Here is a 20,013-nt window from a genome sequence, read left to right on the forward strand (position 1 = left end):
TATTATATGAGGACCCACGGTGCCGGGGGGGGGCAACATTATACATACTTCCCAACTTTCTGAGATGGGAATGAGGGACACCTATTAGCAAAAGTATTAAGCATAGGACACGCCCCCTGTCCCCCTTAAAGGAGAACTGTACAAAAAAAATGATTGGTTAAACCCACAAGTGAGTTTTTACCACTACTATTACTTTATACTGGCCTTTAGAATTTAGAAATGCAGCAATTTAGAAATTGGATGAAAGGTTTAGCACTGGGAAACACTTTTTGAAAGATAAATAGTGCATTTTATATACATCTATATAGATCAGACCAAAATGAGGGACAAATGAGTTGGAATGAGAGACAGAGGGACAGAGGGACATTGCTCAGAATGAGGGACAGTCCCTCAAAATCAGGGGCAGTTGGGAGCTATGCCGTATATGCGGACCCCCGATGTCGGGAGGGACATTATATGCGGACACCCGATGCCGGGGGAACATTATATGAGAACACAAGGTGCCGGGGGCACATTTTATAAGACACACGATGACAAGGGAACATTATATGAGGAGACACGGTTCCGGGGGGGGGGCATTATATGAAGACACAGGGTGCTGGGGGAACATTATATGAAGACACAAGGTGACGAGGGAAAATTATATGTCGGGGGATATTATATGAGGACGCAGGGTGTTGAGGGACAATATATGAGGACACGGGGTGTCGGGGATATTATATGAGAATACAGGGTGTTGGGGGACATTATATGAGGACGCAGGGTGTTGGGGGACAATATATGAGGACGCAGGGTGTCGGGGGATATTATATGAGGACACAGGGTGTCGGGGGATATTATATGAGGACACAGGGTGTTGGGGGACATTATATGAGGACGCAGGGTGTTGGGGGACAATATATGAGGACGCAGGGTGTCGGGGGATATTATATGAGGACACAGGGTGTCGGGGGACAATATATGAGGACACGGGGTGTCGGGGATATTATATGAGGACACAGGGTGTTGGGGGACATTATATGAGGACGCAGGGTGTTGGGGGACAATATATGAGGACGCAGGGTGTCGGGGGATATTATATGAGGACACGGGGTGTCGGGGGATATTATATGAGGACACAGGGTGTCAGGGGATATTATATGAGGACACAGGGTGTCGGGGGATATTATATGAGAATACAGGGTGTTGGGGGACAATATATGAGGACACAGGGTGTTGGGGGACAATATATGAGGACGCAGGGTGTTGGGGGATATTATATGAGGACACAGGGTGTCGGGGGATATTATATGAGGACACAGGGTGTCGGGGGATATTATATGAGGACACAGGGTGTCGGGGGATATTATATGAGAATACAGGGTGTTGGGGGACAATATATAAGGACACAGGGTGTTGGGGGACAATATATAAGGACACAGGGTGTTGGGGGACAATATATAAGGACACAGGGTGTTGGGGGACAATATATAAGGACACAGGGTGTTGGGGGACAATATATAAGGACACAGGGTGTTGGGGGACAATATATAAGGACACAGGGTGTCGGGGGATATTATATGAGGACACAGGGTGTCGGGGGATATTATATGAGGACACAGGGTGTCGGGGGATATTATATGAGGACACAGGGTGTTGGGGGACAATATATAAGGACACAGGGTGTCGGGGGATATTATATGAGGACACGGGGTGTCGGGGGACAATATACAAGGACATGGAGTCGGGGGGACAATATACAAGGACATGGAGCCAGGGGAAGAGACATTAATGACACCCAGGACACAGGAAAGGCCAGGCTTTTACCTCTTATGTACAATATAAATATATACAGAGAGGGTTTCTATTACTAGAAAATGTAAAATACCGAAAACTTGGACATTTCCTGTTCCAAAAGCCCTACAAAACGAAAACAGTTGGCAAAAGAAGTCATGTACAGCACAATGCAAACCAAAAAAATGGCTGCGTTCCTTACAGCGGCGACACCTAGGAAGAGCCAGCCACCTTCCAGTTTCCATGGTGAAGCCAGGGGCACGTGGCGCCGACGTGGAGCCGCCGCCATTTTGTTGTAGCTCGGGCGTTGGGCGGCTCCCACGCATGTACCGAGGAGAGCGCCGCCAGGCGGGTATGGACGGCTCTGGGGAAGGAGAGGTGGGCCGGTGGTGGGGGGGAGGGGAAAGGAATACATGGCCGCGGTGGGCAGGACAGACGCTGTTGGTGGTCGGTGAGAAACTGGAGGGGGAGGAGCCCGCGGTGGCGGCTGTGCGGCCGCTCCCAAAATGCACCGCGGTGTGATCGCTTGCAGTTGAGCATATGGGGGCGTGTGTGTGCTGATAATTACATGGTATGTTGCCCATAGCAACCAGCTAGGTGCCTAATCTGTTTTTCAGCTCAGACGTGCCAGCTGGAAGGTGATTGGTTGCTATGGGCAACAGAACATTTCTAATCCCTCTCCACTCTGTGCAAAACTTTAAAAAGTTGCAAAAAAGAATGGGCAAAAATGTCCCTCTCTAGATGTGCAAAGCTGGTAGAGACATCCCCAAAAAGACTTGTAGCTGTAATTACAGAGAAAGGAGGTTCTACAAAGTATTGACTCCGGGGGGCGCCATACAAATGTACACCACACTTTTCATATATTTATTTGTAAAAGACTTTGAAAACCATTTATCATTTTTTTTTCCACTTCACAATTATGTGCAACTTTGTGTTTGTCTATCACATAAAATCCCAATAAAACATATTTACGTTTTTGGTTGTAACATAACAAAATGTGGAAAATTTCAAGGGGTATGAATACTTTTTCAAGGCACTGTAGTTCATAAAGAAATGCCAGCACATCAATATTAATCAGCAAAGTGGATTTTCTTTATTACGGGACAGTGAAATACAGTCGGAAAAAAAAAATACTAACGCGTTTCGTCAGCTCAGGCTTTAGGACAACACGTTTTGGTGTTTTGTTTTTTTTTCTGGCTTTTTTTCACTGTCCTATAATAAAGAATATCCACTTTGCTGATTTATGTTGATGTGCTGACATTTCTTTTTGGACATTTCACTGAATCATTTCCAGCTGGGCTCGATCTTTACCTGTCCCTGGGGATGTTAATGTTAACAAACGTTCAGCGCCTGCACCGCTGCTGGTGTCGCAGTGACATCTCGTTCATGTTTACATCTGATCCCCCCCGCGCACCCGGAGAATGACCCCAGCATTCGGATGGCCGATGTCATTTAGGGCCTGGGGATGGTGTAAACATCAACAAAAAATCTGCCGCTGTGATACCAGGCAACGGAGCGCAATGACCTCCATTTCCACCCTCCTACTGATGTCCGGCCCAGGCACATCCAATAGTTCTCAGGTATGCCTGCAGGTCATGTGATTGTAGATAATGACCCCTGTCTAAGATTCACCTTTTTCTTGTACCTCCCACATTCAGGTGTTCTGGCTGAAGCCAGGTCCGTCCTTGGTGTACCATGCTGTGGCCGCCGTGTCAGGGCCTGCGATCCTGCGTCCTCCATCATCCCCCCGTCATCACGTTTTTTGTATGTGTCGTGACGCTGGGCATCACCTACCTGGCTCTCGGATTCTACGTCAAGACGCAGCCAGTGAGGGACTTCGATTTCACCCAGGTACGGGCTCCAGGGGACTGGGGGGTTGGGGGGGGGGGAGATACAGTGGGGACGGAAAGTATTCAGACCCTCTTACATTTTTCACTCTTTGTTATATTGCAGCCATTTGCTAAAATCATTTAAGTTCATTTTTTTCCTCATTAATGTACACACAGCACCCCATATTGACAGAAAAACACAGAATTGTTGACATTTTTGCAGATTTATTAAAAAAGAAAAACTGAAATATCACATGGTCCTAAGTATTCAGACCCTTTGGTGTGACACTCATATATTTAACTCAGGTGCTGTCCATTTCTTCTGATCATCCTTGAGATGGTTCTACACCTTCATTTGAGTCCAGCTGTGTTTGATTATACTGATTGGACTTGATTAGGAAAGCCACACACCTGTCTATATAAGACCTTACAGCTCACAGTGCATGTCAGAGCAAATGAGAATCATGAGGTCAAAGGAACTGCCTGAAGAGCTCAGAGACAGAATTGTGACAAGGCACAGATCTGGCCAAGGTTACCAAAAAATTTCTGCTGCACTCAAGGCTCCTAAGAGCACAGTGGCCTCCATAATCCTTAAATGGAAGACGTTTGGGACGACCAGAACCCTTCCTAGAGCTGGCCGTCTGGCCAAACTGAGCTATCGGGGGAGAAGAGCCTTGGTGAGAGAAGTAAAGAAGAACCCAAAGATCACTGTGGCTGAGCTCCAGAGATGCAGTCAGGAGATGGGAGAAAGTTGTAGAAAGTCAACCATCACTGCAGCCCTCCACCAGTCGGGGCATTATGGCAGAGTGGCCCGACGGAAGCCTCTCAGTGCAAGACACATGAAAGCCCGCATGGAGTTTGCTAAAAAACACCTGAAGGACTCCAAGATGGTGAGAAATACGATTCTCTGGTCTGATGAGACCAAGACAGAACTTTTTGGCCTTAATTCTAAGCGGTATGTGTGGAGAAAACCAGGCACTGCTCATCACCTGTCCAATACAGTCCCAACAGTGAAGCATGGTGGTGGCAGCATCATGCTGTGGGGGTGTTTTTCATCTGCAGGGACAGGACGACTGGTTGCAATCGAGGGAAAGATGAATGCGGCCAAGTACAGGGATATCCTGGATGAAAACCTTCTCCAGAGTGCTCAGAACCTCAGACTGGGCCGAAGGTTTACCTTCCAACAAGACAATGACCCTAAGCACACAGCTAAAATAATGAAGGAGTGGCTTCACAACAACTCCGTGACTGTTCTTGAATGGCCCAGCCAGAGCCCTGACTTAAACCCAATTGAGCATCTCTGGAGAGACCTAAAAATGGCTGTCCACCAACGTTTACCATCCAACCTGACAGAACTGGAGAGGATCTGCAAGGAGGAATGGCAGAGGATCCCCAAATCCAGGTGTGAAAAACTTGTTGCATCTTCCCAAAAAGACTCATGGCTGTATTAGATCAAAAGGGTGCTTCTACTAAATACTGAGCAAAGGGTCTGAATACTTAGGACCATGTGATATTTTAGTTTTTCTTTTTTTAATAAATCTGCAAAAATGTCAACAATTCTGTGTTTTTCTGTCAATATGGGGTGCTGTGTGTACATTAATGAGGGAAAAAATTAACTAAAATGATTTTAGCAAATGGCTGCAATATAATAAAGAGTGAAAAATTTAAGGGGGTCTGAATACTTTCCGTCCCCACTGTATGTATAGTGAACTTTAATGGAAGATTCAACCCAACCAAACAGAAACCCCGCTGGAAGTCATATGAAGTCTGTTGTACAAAATGTTATCATCCATTTATGTCCTTAAAGCCTATGTCCACCTTTTGTAAAAAAAAACAAAGTACTGCAGCAACTTTCATTTCGTGATCAATGTGTATTTACTACTTTTTTACAATGAATCCTGCAGGGCATTGCACCCAAATCAGCGCATTGCAGGTGCAGTGCAAAGGCTCTTGCAATGTATTTCCCCAGCCCTAGGTTCGTATGGAGGTATACGCTTGGCTGTAGGAAGTGCTGCCGAACTGCAGAGTGGGGGAGGAGGGTTCCCCCGACTCACACTGCTGAACTACAGATTGGAAAGAGAGACCCTCAGAACACACTGCAGAGTGGTGGAAGGATCCCCAAATCACACTGCTGAACTACAGAAAGGGAGGAGAGACTCCCAGAACACACTGCTGAACTCCAGAGTGGGGGAGAGAGGAGGGATCCCCAGCTCACGCTGCTTAACTACAGAGGGGGGGAAGGGATCCCCGACTCACATTGCTGAACTACAGAGCAGGGAGGGTGAGGAGAGATCCCTGACTTGCATTGCTGAACCACAGAGAAAGAGGAGGGATCCCCAGCACACACTGCTGAACTACAGAGTGGGGAGAGGGTGGAGGGATATCTGGCTCATGCTGTTGAACTACAGAATGGTGAGGGCAAGGAGGGGTCCCTGGTGCACCCTGCTGATCCATGCTGCTGAACTACAGAGAGGCAGGAAGTTATCTGGCACATCCTGCTGAACTACAGAGAAGGAGGAGGGATCTGCGGTGCATGCTGCTGAACTACAGAGAGGGAGGAAGGATCCAGGTGCATGCTGCTGAACTACAGAGAGGGAGGAAGGATCCAGGTGCATGCTGCCTGAAATACAGAGAGGGAGGAGGGATCCACGGTGCATGCTGCTGAACTACAGAGTGGGAGGAGGGATCCACGGTGCATGCTGCCTGAAATACAGAGAGGGAGGAGGGATCCACGGTGCATGCTGCTGAACTACAGAGTGGGAGGAGGGATCCACGGTGCATGCTGCTGAACTACAGAGTGGGAGGAGGGATCTATGGTGCATGCTGCCTGGACTACAGAGTGGGAGGAGGGATCTATGGTGCATGCTGCCTGGACTACAGAGTGGGAGGAGGGATGCAGGGTGCATGCTGCCTGAACTACAGAGAGGGATGAGGGATCCACGGTGCATGCTGCTGAACTCCAGAGAGGGAGGAAGAATCCCTAGTGTGTGCTGGTAAACTATAGGGCAGGAAGAGGGAGGAAGGATCCCTGGCATGCACTGTTGAAGTATAGTTCTGCTACACAGCACAGCCCTGTCAGGCAGAGCAGGATATCTTATTTTTTTCTTCCCCAGTTCAGTAACATATACAGGTCTTGCTCCTGCCCCAGCCTGTGATGGAACAGTGAAAGCAGCAGACTGATGAGCTTATCTTTCTCTGTCACTCTGCTCTCTACCCCTAGCAGCATACCTCTTGTTAGCTGTGGAGTCCCCCCCCCCAGAATGGATGACAAGTTCACTTTGAATAACTAAAGTGAGATTGACCTGTGTGGTTCCAGTACCGGGTTCAGTGCAAAAAAATAAATAAGTAAATAACTTGACAACGTGAGGCTTAGTATGATATACATGGCTAATTCCTGGTTTCTCCTCCTTTTTTAGGACTGGGGGGACATCCTCCAAGCCCTCAGTGCGGGTAAGGTCTGTGCTCAGGGTAACAGTAGCCAACACATCACCGCTGTGGATGGGACTAGGACTGTAAATCCTGAGGACAGCGCCAATGTGTCCGTCCTGGTCACTATTACTGTCTCTCCATGGCAACTAGCGCTTAATCACAGCAGCTTGCAGATCATAACGACTGGCGCTCAGCTTGGAATGAAAGGTCAGTTTGAGACCCGTACTTGGTGTACGAATGGCTTGTTATATGTCTTACTACACTTGGCAAGGGTGCCATTCACAGAACACTTTGGTGTATTCTCAATGAATGCAAAGCATTTTTTGATTGGACGAGGTGGAGAACGTGAAGTCACTGCCTCACCTCTCCACCTTGTCTAATTTAGAGAACACCTTGTACTGATTAAGAATAATACACTGCTCAAAAAAATTAAAGGAACACTTTGAAAAAAAAAACTCAATGGGGAAAAATATCATGCTGGATATCTATACTGATATGGACTGGGTAATATGTTAGGAATGAAAGGATGTCACATCGTTTGATTGAAACGATGTGACATCCTTTCATTCCTAACAGAGGGCTGAATTCAAAGACACCCTGAAAATTAAAGTGAAAAAATTATGCAACAGACTTGTCCATTTTGCTGAAATTTCATTGCAGCAACTCGCAATGGTCCTCAGTAGTTTGTATGGCCCCCACGTGCTTGTATGCATGTCTGACAACGTCGGAGCATCCTCCTAATGAGACGACGGATGGTGTCCTGGGGTATTTCTTCTCAGATCTGGACCAGGGCATCACTGAGCTCCTGAACAGACTGAGGTGCAACCTGGCGGCTTCAGATGGACCGAAACATAATGTCCCCGAGGTGTTCTATTGGATTTAGGTCAGGTGAGCGTGGGGGCCATTCCATGTTATCAATTCCTTCATCCTCCAGGAACTGGCTGCATACTCTCACCACATGAGGCCGGGCATTATCGTGCACCAGGAGGAACCCAGGACCCACTGCACCAGCGTAGGGTCTGAGAAGGGGTCCAAGGATTTCATCCCGATACCTAATAGCAGTCAGGATGCTATTGTCTAGCCTGTAGAGGTCTGTGCGTCCCTCCATGGATATGTCTCCCCAAACTATCATTGAGCCACCACCAAACCGGTCATGCTGAACGATGTTACTGGCAGCATAACCTTTTCCACGACTTCTCCAGACCCTTTCATGTCTGTCACATGTGCTCAGGGTGAACCTGATCTCATCTGTGGAAAGCACAGGGCACCAGTGGAGGACCTGCCAGTTCTGGTGTTCAATGGCAAATGCCAATCGAGCTCCACGGTGCCAGACAGTGAGCACAGGGCCCACTAGAGGATGTCGGCCCACAGGCCACCCTCATTAAGTCTGTTTCTGATTGTTAGGTCAGAGATATTCACACCAGAGGCTTGCTGGTGGTCATTTTGTAGGGCTCTGGCTGTGCTCATCCTGTTCCTCCTTGCACAAAGGTGCAGATAACGGTCCTGCTGATGGGTTAAGGACCTTCTACAGCCCTGTCCAGCTCTCCTAGAGTAACTGCCTGTCTCCTGGAATCTCCTCCATGCTCTTGAGACTGTGCTGGGAGACACAGCAAATCTTCTGGCAATGGCACCTATTGATGTGCCATCCTGGTGGAGTTGGACTGCTTGTGCAACCTCTATAGGGTCCAGGTATCACCTCATGCTACCAGTAGTGACACTGACCCTAGCCGAATGCAAAACTAGTGAAAGACAGAAAAGATGAGTAGGGGTAAAAATGTCAGTTGCCTCCATCTGTAAAACCATTCCTGTTTTGGAGGTCGTCTCATTGTTGCCCATCTAGTACACCTGTTAATTTCATTAACACCAAAGCAGCTGAAACTGATTAACCACCCCCTCTGCTACTAAACTGACCAGATCAATATCCCAGGATTTTAATTGACTTGATGCTATACTCTGATTAAAAAGCATTCCTTTAATTTTTTTGAGCAGTGTAGAAGGCATTCTGTGAACACACTGAGCTTGCGACCCCCTGTGTTCACTATGCAGCAGGGCAGATGCACGGCACAGGACCTGGAAGACAGAGGCAGTCACTGTAATAGAGGTAATGATTACAGTGTATCTCCACTTCCACAGCGCTCCCACAGGTGAGGCATATGAATACCTACATTGGACCAAGATGGAATCCATCCATACTTAAAGAGAAACTGCAGTCTGCTCACATAATTTGTAATAAAAACATCTTTGCCATTCTGAAGCTTCCCTCCAACCACTTTGCATATTATTTTATATATACTGTGATTCTGTACTTTCAAATACGCTGCAGAAATCTCCCTCCACTGAGTGGCTGCATCCAGTTTAACTGTGGGCAGCTGAAGCTACTGCCTGTTCACTTCCTGGATTCACACAGAGGCACACCTCCAGCTCTGCAGCCTGCAGCTCTCATTGGTCCTCTTATGACTCATTCCTCCTCCCTTCCCGTCAAACTCTCACAAGAGTGAGAGAGAGAGCTGTGCATGATGTCACAAGCCTAGGCTTTTTACCAGACAAGAAAGAGGAAGTGGGTTGTATAAGGTATTTACTGGCAGAAAAAAATGTTTTACTATCCAAAGTTAAAACAACAAAGGCAGAAGATTTAATACATTAAAAGTTGAAAAAAATTACTGAAGGTCTGCTTTAAGGATCTTTATTTTGGCCATGTGACTGTAATGTTCTATCTCATTGGACTTGAAAATAGAAATCTGTATGCTGGTGTATGTTAGCTATGCAAATTGAGCCTAATGTTTTTGGCATTCACTCTGCAACCCCTAAGATCATCCGTAGTTGATGTTGGCCGTAGTTGCTGAGATTTACAGTTCAGGAAATGCTACACGTTGTGAGTGGAGATCTTGTGACCAGATCTTCCTGTGTGGTGTCCTGTGTTTCCTCATACCAGAACACATTTCCCACCCCTTCTAGACAGCATTTCATTCTGAACACTGAAGGGGTACTCTGGTGTAAAAGGCTCACTAAGCTAAAATAAGGATCCTTATTTTCAAAAGAATAAAGTGACAGTCCTTTTCAGCTGTCCAATGACTTGACACAAAGAGTGCCAGGGAGTTCAGTGGGTTGACTGCACCACCAGGGGTGACAGCAGACTAGAATGGCGTGAAGTACAGACTGACAATAACAAAGAGGACAGACTGATGATAAATCTCACACTCACCAGCTCCAGGATCCAGCACCCATTCACCTCTATGGCATGTGGGTTTTAGCTAGGTTTCACCCGGAGCACCAGTGCCACAGCCAATAAGGAGAAAGCTTTCTTGTTTCACATGGATTTAAATTGCAAGTAACGGCTTGATGTTCGAGTAATGTGGTGCAACACTTTAGCCATGACCCCCTTTCTGCAGCAGTATTTACCCCTATGCCTGACTTCAGTATGCACTGAGACTCTAGTTCAAACATGATTCCAGTGTATCCAGTACACCCAGTGTCTCCAGTGCACCCAGTGTACCCTTGAACTCCAGTATACCTAGGGGTTGATTTGAGTGCAGTGCACAGTCTATTTGCCTTTAGTAAATCAATCCCCAGGTATACTGGAGTTCAAGGGTACATGGGGTGCACAGGAGACACTAGGGGGTTGATTTACTAAAGGCAAATAGACTATGCACTTTGCACAGTGCAGTTGCACCAAAGTTTAGGAGATTAGGTAAAGCTTCACATTGCAAAGAATACCCAATCACCTGCAAGAAAAAAATAAAATGCATTTTTGCCTGCAGATGATTGGATGATGGAAGTCAGCAGAGTCTCTGCTCATCTACTAAGCTCTGGAGCAACTGCACTTGCAGCGTGCAACTGCACTTTGCAAAGTGCACAGTCTGTTTGCCTTTAGTAACTCAACCCCCTAGTGTCTCCTGTGTGCCCCGGTGTACCCTTGAACTCCAGTACACCTGGGGATTGATTTACTAAAGGCAAATAGACTGTGCACTGCACTCAAATCAACCCCTAGGTATACTGGAGTTCAAGGGTACACTGGGTGCACTGGAGACACTCCAGTACACCTAATGTTTCCTGTGCGCCTGATGTACCCTTGAACTCCAGTACACCTAGTGCCACCTGTGCTTCTGGTGTACCCTGTGACTCCAGTGCACTGGTGCGCCTAGAGTCTCCTGTGTACCCCGGGCCAGTGACTCCACTGTGCCCACTGTACCCAATGCTTTATGTGCACCCAGTACATCTAGTGACACCGATGTGCCCATGTCTTCAGTGCACTCCAGAGCATCCTATGTCATCTAGTGACCTTAGTGCATCCCTGTTTGCCCCAACTCCAGTGCACCCTGGAGTATCCTGTGTCATCTAGTGACTGCTAGTACATTTCTGTGACACCCGTGTTTCCACGCAGTAACTCTGGCATGCTCTGCAGTCATTTGGCCTGCTATGCTCCAATTTCTGTACCCACTGCTGCCTCTCTACCCTAAGTTCTACTCCTGAAATCGCCCAGACTCTCCTCCTCCTAGTCTATATGAACCCCTGTCTGTGACACTAAGGTAAGATACAGAACCAAGAGCCAAGTTTAATTGCTGTCCAAACAATTTAGAGCAGTAATCCATGATATGAAAAGGTCAGATATACCTCTATCCAAGGCATCAGTAGGCAGAATGACTGACCCTTTGACCAGGCTGAGGAGTGAATGTTCAGCAGTCTAACTAATCTCTCCTAATTAGGGCAGGTGTGCTATGCAGGGACATGAGCTATAGTGCTGGATAACAACCAGCAGATGGTGACGGCACAAGGCTGATTGTTCTGTACAGTCATATGGCTAAAAATAAAGACCTTTATTCTTGCGTTAAAGCTTTGTAAATTGAACTTATCTTGAGTCAATATTGCAAGAATTCCATGGAAGTAATATTCCATATTATGTTCTTTACATACTTGTTTTATGTTGTTTCGATTGTATTCCATAAAAAGCTTATTGCATTCTCCTCTAGTAGCTGTCTGTTGATCAGACAGTACAACCAGCATCCCTGCTAGCTTAATGCTGAGAAACCCAAACCCCCGTTTTTTAATTTCTAAAAAAACCTGGAGTTTCTCAGATCACATTTCCATGTATATTTTTACTGTAGATTCCTTTTAGAGCGTCTCTCCCTGTAGTTTGGGCTGTCCTCCCCTCCTAGAGGTGTTTACACATCTCCTTTTGTATTGCACAATTTTCTGTCTTCACAGATCCCAGTGAGGACACCCCTCTGACCATTACTCTGACCTCGTATTGGGGGTCCATCCAGTGTAATGACAGTGAAATGGAGTGCGCTGTGAAATACTGTGTGAGCTTGATCGGTCCTCGGGAGCTTCTGCCAAAGACAACGTAAGTGGAAGCTGTGTTGTACACAGTGATTGTTGTGGCTACAGAGATCATCACAAGGAGTATGTCGCCTGACCCTGTCTGGTTTGGAAACATTTGAGCAAATTTTATTGCAGACCTTTACCTGCTTCTGTTCTGTAGATACTGAGAGTCACCCCAGTGCATTTGCTAAACTCTTTTAAAAACAGTGCTAGGTTCTGCTTTTACTATAGCTGCATCATTTGTAATGGAGTAATAAGGAACAATACCAGCATCCCTTTACCTTGTGTGACACATTCACCTCCTCCCATATCCAGTGCTGGGTCTCCTCTCCTGCACACAGCTACTGGTACCCTCTGGTTCATCCAGAGTTCTGTAGCTGCAGCCAATTAGGAGGCAGCTGTCCTGATTAGTGCAGCTTAAAATGACAAAGAGGTGCCCAGCCCGGTGTACAAGCAACATAGGAGCCCATCTGCTGATGTTCCTTACCTAGCTCCTCGTGCCTTGAGTCCTATGTGCCAGCCACCAGCCTGTGACACCCTGCAACCCCAGGGCACCCTATGACTTACAGTGACCCTAGAGCATCCTGCATCACCCAGTGACCTCCACAGCATTCTACCCAGTGAGCCCAGAGCATCCTGTGTTACCCAGTGACCCCAGAGCATTCTGTATAATCCACTTACCCCAGAGCATCCAGTGTCACCCAGTGACCCCAGAGCATCCAGTGTCACCCAGTGACCCCAGAGCATTCTGTATAATCCACTTACCCCAGAGCATCCAATGTCACCCAGTGACCCCAGAGCATCCAGTGTCACCCAGTGACCCCAGAGCATTCTGTATAATCCACTTACCCCAGAGCATCCAATGTCACCCAGTGACCCCAGAGCATCCAGTGTCACCCAGTGACCGCAAAGCATTCTGTATAATCCACTCACCCCAGAGCATTCTGTGTCACTCAGTGACCCCATCACCCAGTGACCCCAGAGCATCCCATGTCACCCAGTGACCCCAGAACATCCCATGTCACCCAGTGACCCCAGAGCATCCCATGTCACCCAGTGACCCCAGAGCATCCTGTGTTACCCAGTGACCCCAGAGCATTCTGTGTCACCCAGTGACCCCATGACCCAGTGACCCCAGAGCATCCCATGTCACCAAGTGACCCCAGAGCATCCTGTGTTACCCAGTGACCCCAGAGCATTCTGTATAATCCACTTACCCCAGAGCATCCTGTGTCACCCAGTGACCCCAGAGCATTCTGTGTCACCCAGTGACCCCATGACCCAGTGACCCCAGAGCATCCCATGTCACCCAGTGACCCCAGAGCATCCTGTATAATCCACTCACCCCGGGGCATCCTGTGTTACCCAGTGACCCCATCACCCAGTGACCCCAGAGCATCCTTTGTCACCCAGTGATCCCATCACCCAGTGACCCCAGAGCATCCTTTGTCACCCAGTGATCCCATCACCCAGTGACCCCAGAGCATCCTGTGTCACCCAGGGACCCTAGAGCATCCTGTGTCACCCAGTGACCCCATCACCCAGTGCCCCCAGAGCATCCTGTGTCAACCAGGGACCCTAGAGCATCCTACTTCACCCAGTTACCCCAGAAGATCCTGTGTTACTCAGTGGCCACCACGGGATCCTGCCCAGTGACCCCGAAGCATCCTGTATTACTCAGTGACCCCAAAGCATTCTGTTTAATCTGCTGACCCGGGAACATCCTGTGTCATCTTAGGACTCCAGTAGTGCCTTAGCACCTCGGCAACACCCCTTTCCATGACACTGTGTAGGTATTTGCCCAGACTCTCAGTGTATTATACCTAAAGACTTTTCAGGGAATGTCTGCAATTTGAACTCAAGCTCTTTGCTTAATTTTGGAAGATGTCGTGTTCTAGTTACAGGAGTATAATAAAAATTCAATGAATCACTTTCTAAGGATTGAATATTGTTTCTATCCAATGGCTGGGGTAGCAATTACATGTATTGGTCCAACTTTTTTAATTTAGCTGGAGCTGCTCCTAAAAGGGGAATTAAACAGAACAGTATTTATCTCCATTCCAGCAATGCAACATCCATGAGCTCTTTCCCTGGTGCCGACATCTTCCCCTGGGATTAGCATTTTTGGCCATCTTGATTGGCCTACTCAAGATGAAGTAAGTCCTGTGTGTGCACTTAAGAGTTAATTCATCCCAGCACAAAGGCATGCTGAGAGTAAACAAATTTGCTGCGTTTCAATATACAAATTGCGTCACGGCTTGATTTCCTAGAACGGATACATTTTTGCTTTCTTGCAACCACGGCAACAGTATAGGTTTTTTTTTCTCTCTATTCTCCTCCTACTGGTTCTGCAACTGACTGATTGGCTCTCCTGCAGGTATATATATTACAACCATCCTTGCAATATTTGTAGGTTTACTCCACTATGACTTTCATCTTTCCACTTAGCACATACCTGTACATTGAAAGATTTCAGCAAGTGCACTGAGAATAATGGTTGCTATATCTACAGAACAGAAGCAGGTAAGGATCTGCCTTATTGTTTTCTACACTCCTCCAATGTCCATAGCTGACAAGGAGGGGATGCCACTGCCTCACACACAACACTGCCACAATGACATGTTGTCTCCTTAAAGATGGTCCCGTCAATGTCCTGTGAGCGGTTCCGGTGTCCCAGCGATCCCAGAGATGTATGTGCTGGAAAAAGAACCCCGCGCTTCCACCAAGTGCCTTGTGTATAATGAAGACCTGATACAGAATGTCATATCTGAGGTAAGGAACACTTCCATCACAGGCCTGCTCTGAAATATTCATTTACAACAGAGTTTCTCAACCTTTGTTTCTGTCCCAGCACCCATCCTTTATAAGTATGAAAGCCCCCCAACACATCAGAGTCACCATTCATATCAGAGTCACCGCTTCACATCAGGGGCCCCCCCTTCATATCAGAGGCCTCTCATCACATCAGAGGCCCTCCATCACACCAGAGGTCGCCTCACCACATTAGAGGTCCCCTATCACATCCGAGGTCCCCCTTTCATATCAGAGGCTCCTTATCATATCAGAGGCCCCTGATCATATCAGAGGTTGCCTCATCACATCAGAAGTCCCCCATCACATCAGAGGTCCCCCCCCTTCATATAAGAGGCCCTTCATTAAATCAGGTCGCCTCTTCATATCAGAGGTCCTCTCATCACATCAGAGGACTCCACTTCACTTTAGAGGACCGCCATAACATCAGAGGTCCCCCATCATATCGGAGGTCCCCCATTACATCGGAGGACCCCCATCACATCAGAGGTCCCCCTTCAAATCAGAGGCCTCTCATCAAATCAGAGGTACCCCATAACATCAGAGGTCCCCCATCACATCGGAGGTCCCCCATTACATCGGAGGACCCCCATCACATCAGAGGTCCCCTCACCACATTAGAGGTTCCCTATCACATCCGAGGTCCCCCTTCAAATCAGAGGCCTCTCATCAAATCAGAGGTACCCCATTACATCAAAGGTCCCCTCATCACATCAGAGGTCCCACATCACATCAGAGCCCCCCCTTCATATCAGAGGCCTCTCATCACAATAGGGGTTGCCTCATCACATCAGAGGTCCATCATCAAATCAGAGGCCCCTTATCACATCAGAGGTCCCCCATCACATCAGAAGTCCCCCATCACATCCGAGGTCCTCCATCACATCAGAGGTCCCCACTTTACTTTAGAGGACCGCCATAACATCAGAGGTCCCCTCATCACATTAGAGGTCCCCCCTCCATATCAGAGGCCCCTCGTCACATCAGAGGGTCCCTCATCACATCAGAGGTCCCCCATCACATCCAAGGTCCCCCATCACATCAGAGGCCCCTCATCACATCAGAGGTCCCCCATCACATCAGAGGGTCCCTCATCACATCAGAGGTCCCCCCATCACATCCAAGGTCCCCTATCACATCCGAGGTCCCCCATCACATCAGAGGTCCCCCATCACATCAGAGATCCCCCTTCATATTAGAGGCCCCTCATCAAATCAGGTCGCCTCTTCATAACAGAGGTCCTCTCATCACATCAGAGGTCCCCCCCCCATCATATCAGTGGCCCCTCATCACATCAGAGGTTCCCCCTCACATTTGACGACCTGATTTGATGAGGGGCCTCTGATATGAAGGGGGCACCACATCAGAGGTCCCCCATCACATGCCCCTCATCACATCAGAGGCCCCTCATCACATTACAGACCCCCATCACATCAGAGGTCCCCCATCACATGCCCCTCATCACATTACAGGCCCCCATCACATCAGAGGCCCCTCATCACATCAGAGGCTCCCCATCACATCAGAGGCTCCCCATCACATCAGAGGTCCCCATCACATCAGAGGTCCCCCCTTCATATCAGAGGTTCCCCCATCACATCAGAGGTTCCCCCATCAGAGGCCCCTCATCACATCAGAGGCTCCCCATCACATCAGAGGTCCCCCCTTCATATCAGAGGCCCCTCATCACATCAGAGGTTGCTTCATCACATCAGAGGTCCCCCCATCACATCAGAGGCCCATCATCACATCAGAGGCCCCCCATCACAGAGGTGCCCCCATCACATCATAGGCCCCCCATCACAGAGGTGCCCCCATCACATCAGAGGCCCCTCATCACAGAGGTTCCCCCATCAGGGGCCCCTCACCACATCAGAGGTCCCCACTTCACATTAGAGGACCTCCATCACATCATAGGTCCCCTCATCACATCAGAGGTCCCCCCTTCATATCAGAGGCCCCTTATCACATTACAGGCCCCATCACATCAGAGCCCCATGTACTTAAAACAAATACATGATACAGCAGATGCATATATCAGACATATGAAATGTTGGAGTAACATACACTTTAAAGCTATGTCTTAGAGGAAAAGGCTTTAATACATACCGGTTCCTCGCTGCCAGTGTTCTTCTGTCCTCTCTGACGCCCTGGGTTGGGGGAAGACCCTTGTCTTCCTTACATTTGTGCAGGACTATTAGTCCTGCATTGCACTTGATGTGCCTGCCAGCCAGAGCATCACAGAGAAGAGGGGAATGGGCATGCAGAAGGAGGAAGCTTGCCGGAGCAAGGAATGAGGTAAAACTAGATTTAAAGTGGTTGTAAACCCTTCGATATACCCAGTGAAGTGGCTGGTCTCAGGTGATACACAGAGATGTCGCTGTCTTCTGTAATGACATGGGGGGTCAGCAGGAGGAACCAGTGAGAGTTGTGGGGTACCCAGGAGATCTGGTATGTGCAGTGAGCAGGACACAAAGTGGGGACATCCATGACATAGGGAGGTGTGTGTGGTGCCCTAACTGACATTCCTTTACACAGCAGTATAGAGCGATCCTCTACAATGTGATCACTTATCATGTCTCTTGCAGGAAGACGCGGCCCTATGTGCTCAGCGACTGCGCGATGCTGCCCTGGTCATCCTCTTCCTGGGGCTCCTGTTGATGGTAATGTTCGCGCTCTGTACCCCTCCTTTCAAAGAGAAGAAGGCAGTCGGACCTCTGTGACATAAACCAACAGGCTCAACGAGAATCCAGTGATCTGTGCCATGGACGAAAAATAAAATCGATCATTTCCATTGGTGTTGTGTCTGTTGTTATTATCTGCCATTTACTTTAAATCTGACCTCCAGCCTTTTCTTCAGTCTTGCACAGTTGTATCGGCTCCTCTCCTGGACTGAAATGGCTTCCTCTGATTTAACTGCACACTGAACTTCCCACAATGTGCATTAAACTGGAGCAGGTCAGGCTGGCTGTAGGACCTCCAGCATAATCTAGCCCTTTCCTCCCCAGCTTGACTGTCCCTGGCCTGCCCCTTTCATTAATTGGATTTACGTTTTTTCCATCATGGAGGCTCAGCATTACACGTGGACGAGCAAATGTAGCCTGCTTGTCCTAGGGTGACAATGCTCACTCATTGCGCTGTTTCTTCAGTATGAGGGAGCAGCGTTGTCACCCTAGGCTGCGCTCTTGATAAGGACTACAGAACACCTCCCCCTCATCTCATTTCCATAGCTTAGGGAGGTGGATAGCTGAAAAGGCTGATGAAATTGTTTGAGATCTCAGTTCACAGGAAGTGACCAAGACACAGGATTTCTGGTTTAAAGCCCCACTCTGGGCAAAGACTATTTTTTCACTCTAACCCCCCCACCTCTAATCCATCTTGACAGACTCTCACCTTACCTGGTGGAGGATGATATACTCACCTAAAGCAGAGCTCCACCCAAAAGGGGAAGCTCCACTTGTTTGCTTATCCCCCCCCCCCTTCGCTGCCACATATGGCACCTTTTGAGGGGGGGGGGGGTACCCAGGTTTTTTGATAGGTACCTGCTAGGGTTGCCACCTCATCCCTTTAAAACCGAACACATATTAATTACACAGGTTCTGTGGCTGATTAAGGTGGTAATTAATGCCTTATCTGCATTAAAATCAGCCTCAGAACCTGTGTAATACATATGTGTTCGGGTTTAAAGGGATGAGGTGGCAACCCTAGTACCTGCACCCACTTCCGGGTGACTTCGCCGCAGCAAAATCACCTGGAAGTTCGGCCCCCCTCTTCCTTTACCCACCGATGGGTCATTCACAAAGGCTTCACTGCCAGTTTACCTTACAAGAAATGACAGCAGCACCTGAGTGACAATTGAAAAATTAGCTAGGTTGAAGACACCGCTGGATTCGTGGACAGGTAAGTGTCCTGATATTAAAAGTCAGCAGTTACATTATTTGAAGCTGCTGACTTTTAAGTGCGCGCGCAGGGCGCGCTGTGATCACCGAGTCACTGAGACTCGGCTGATCACTGATCCAAGTAAGGGGCCGGTCCTGGCCCCTTACCATGTGATCAGCTGTCAGCCAATGACAGCTGATCACATGATGTAAACAAAAGATCGGTAATCGTTTTGTTTTTTTACAGCTGACAGCGCGAGTAGAAAAAAAAAAGCCGATTACCGGCTCATATGTCAGGGACATCAGTCCCGAAGTGGAAGCACAACATCTGCCTCATCAGTGCCACCTAAAAGTGCCACCTAACAGTGCCCACAGTGCCACCTAACAGTGCCCACAAGTGCCACCTATCAATGCCCACAAGTGCCACCTACCAATGCCCACCTGTAGTGCCAATCAGTGCCACCTGCCAGTGCTGCCCATCACTGCCGCCTATCAGTGCCCATCACTGCTGCCTCATCAGCGTACATCAATGAAAGAGAAAAATTACCCGTTTTAAATTTTTTATAACAAAATATAAAAAAATTTAAAAGTTTTTTTTTTTTTTTAATTCAGTTTTTTAAATTTTTTTAACAAAAAGTAAAAACCGCAGAGGTGATCAAATACCACCAAAAGAAAGCTCTATTTGTGGTAAAAAAAATGATAAAAAATTCATTTGGGTACAGTGTTGTATGACCGCGCAATTGTCATTCAAAGTGCGTCAGCGCTGAAAGCTGAAAATTGGTCTGGATAGGAGGGGGGTTTAAAGTGGGGTTCCCACTCCCACTTTAAGTGCCCTGTAAGCAAGTGGTTAAGTAAAACAATGCCACATAGCATGTGCAATAAACATAGTTTAAAAGGCATCAGTGTGTGGGAGATTCAATCAGCCAATCAAAAATTCCGTCCTCAGTGTTCAGGAGACAACTGTAAAGCCTCGT

The 20,013-nt window shown here is 47.9% G+C and overlaps 2 protein-coding genes across 6 annotated transcripts in view; one reads left to right on the forward strand and one right to left on the reverse strand.

Annotated features, from left to right (window-relative positions):
• The window catches only part of LOC141148468 (nucleoside diphosphate kinase A1), an 80,978-nt gene extending 70,680 nt beyond the window's left edge, over positions 1-10,298 (reverse strand). Inside the window, exon 1 of the mRNA XM_073635965.1 lies at positions 10,288-10,298. The gene's annotated coding sequence lies outside the window, so the exon portion shown is untranslated. The remainder of the gene's footprint in view (positions 1-10,287) is intronic.
• Positions 1,987-17,955, forward strand: TMEM219 (transmembrane protein 219). Of its 5 annotated transcripts, none has more exons than XM_073635958.1 (6): positions 1,987-2,125; positions 3,432-3,624; positions 7,019-7,238; positions 12,234-12,372; positions 14,987-15,122; positions 17,750-17,955. In XM_073635958.1, exons 2-6 carry the CDS (start codon positions 3,469-3,471, stop codon positions 17,882-17,884), a joined length of 786 nt encoding a protein of 261 aa, XP_073492059.1. In that variant the 5' UTR covers positions 1,987-2,125; positions 3,432-3,468; the 3' UTR covers positions 17,885-17,955. The 5 variants fall into 5 exon arrangements, with proteins under 5 accessions (XP_073492059.1, XP_073492062.1, XP_073492060.1 ...); XM_073635961.1 differs by having other exon boundaries at positions 2,039-2,151; XM_073635959.1 differs by lacking the exon at positions 1,987-2,125 and adding an exon at positions 2,134-2,224.
• The last annotated feature ends 2,058 nt before the right edge of the window (positions 17,956-20,013 follow it).

The sequence above is a fragment of the Aquarana catesbeiana genome, linkage group LG06, assembly GCF_042186555.1.
Source record: "Aquarana catesbeiana isolate 2022-GZ linkage group LG06, ASM4218655v1, whole genome shotgun sequence".
Lineage (NCBI taxonomy): Eukaryota > Metazoa > Chordata > Amphibia > Anura > Ranidae > Aquarana > Aquarana catesbeiana.

Coding starts and splice junctions, on each gene's coding strand:
- TMEM219 (XM_073635958.1), top strand. CDS start 3,469: ATGCTGTGGCCGCCGTGTCAGGGCCTGCGATCCTGCGTCCTCCATCAT. Junction 12,373..14,986: donor GAGCTTCTGCCAAAGACAAC/GTAAGTGGAAGC, acceptor GTCTCCTTAAAG/ATGGTCCCGTCAATGTCCTG. Junction 15,123..17,749: donor TACAGAATGTCATATCTGAG/GTAAGGAACACT, acceptor TGTCTCTTGCAG/GAAGACGCGGCCCTATGTGC.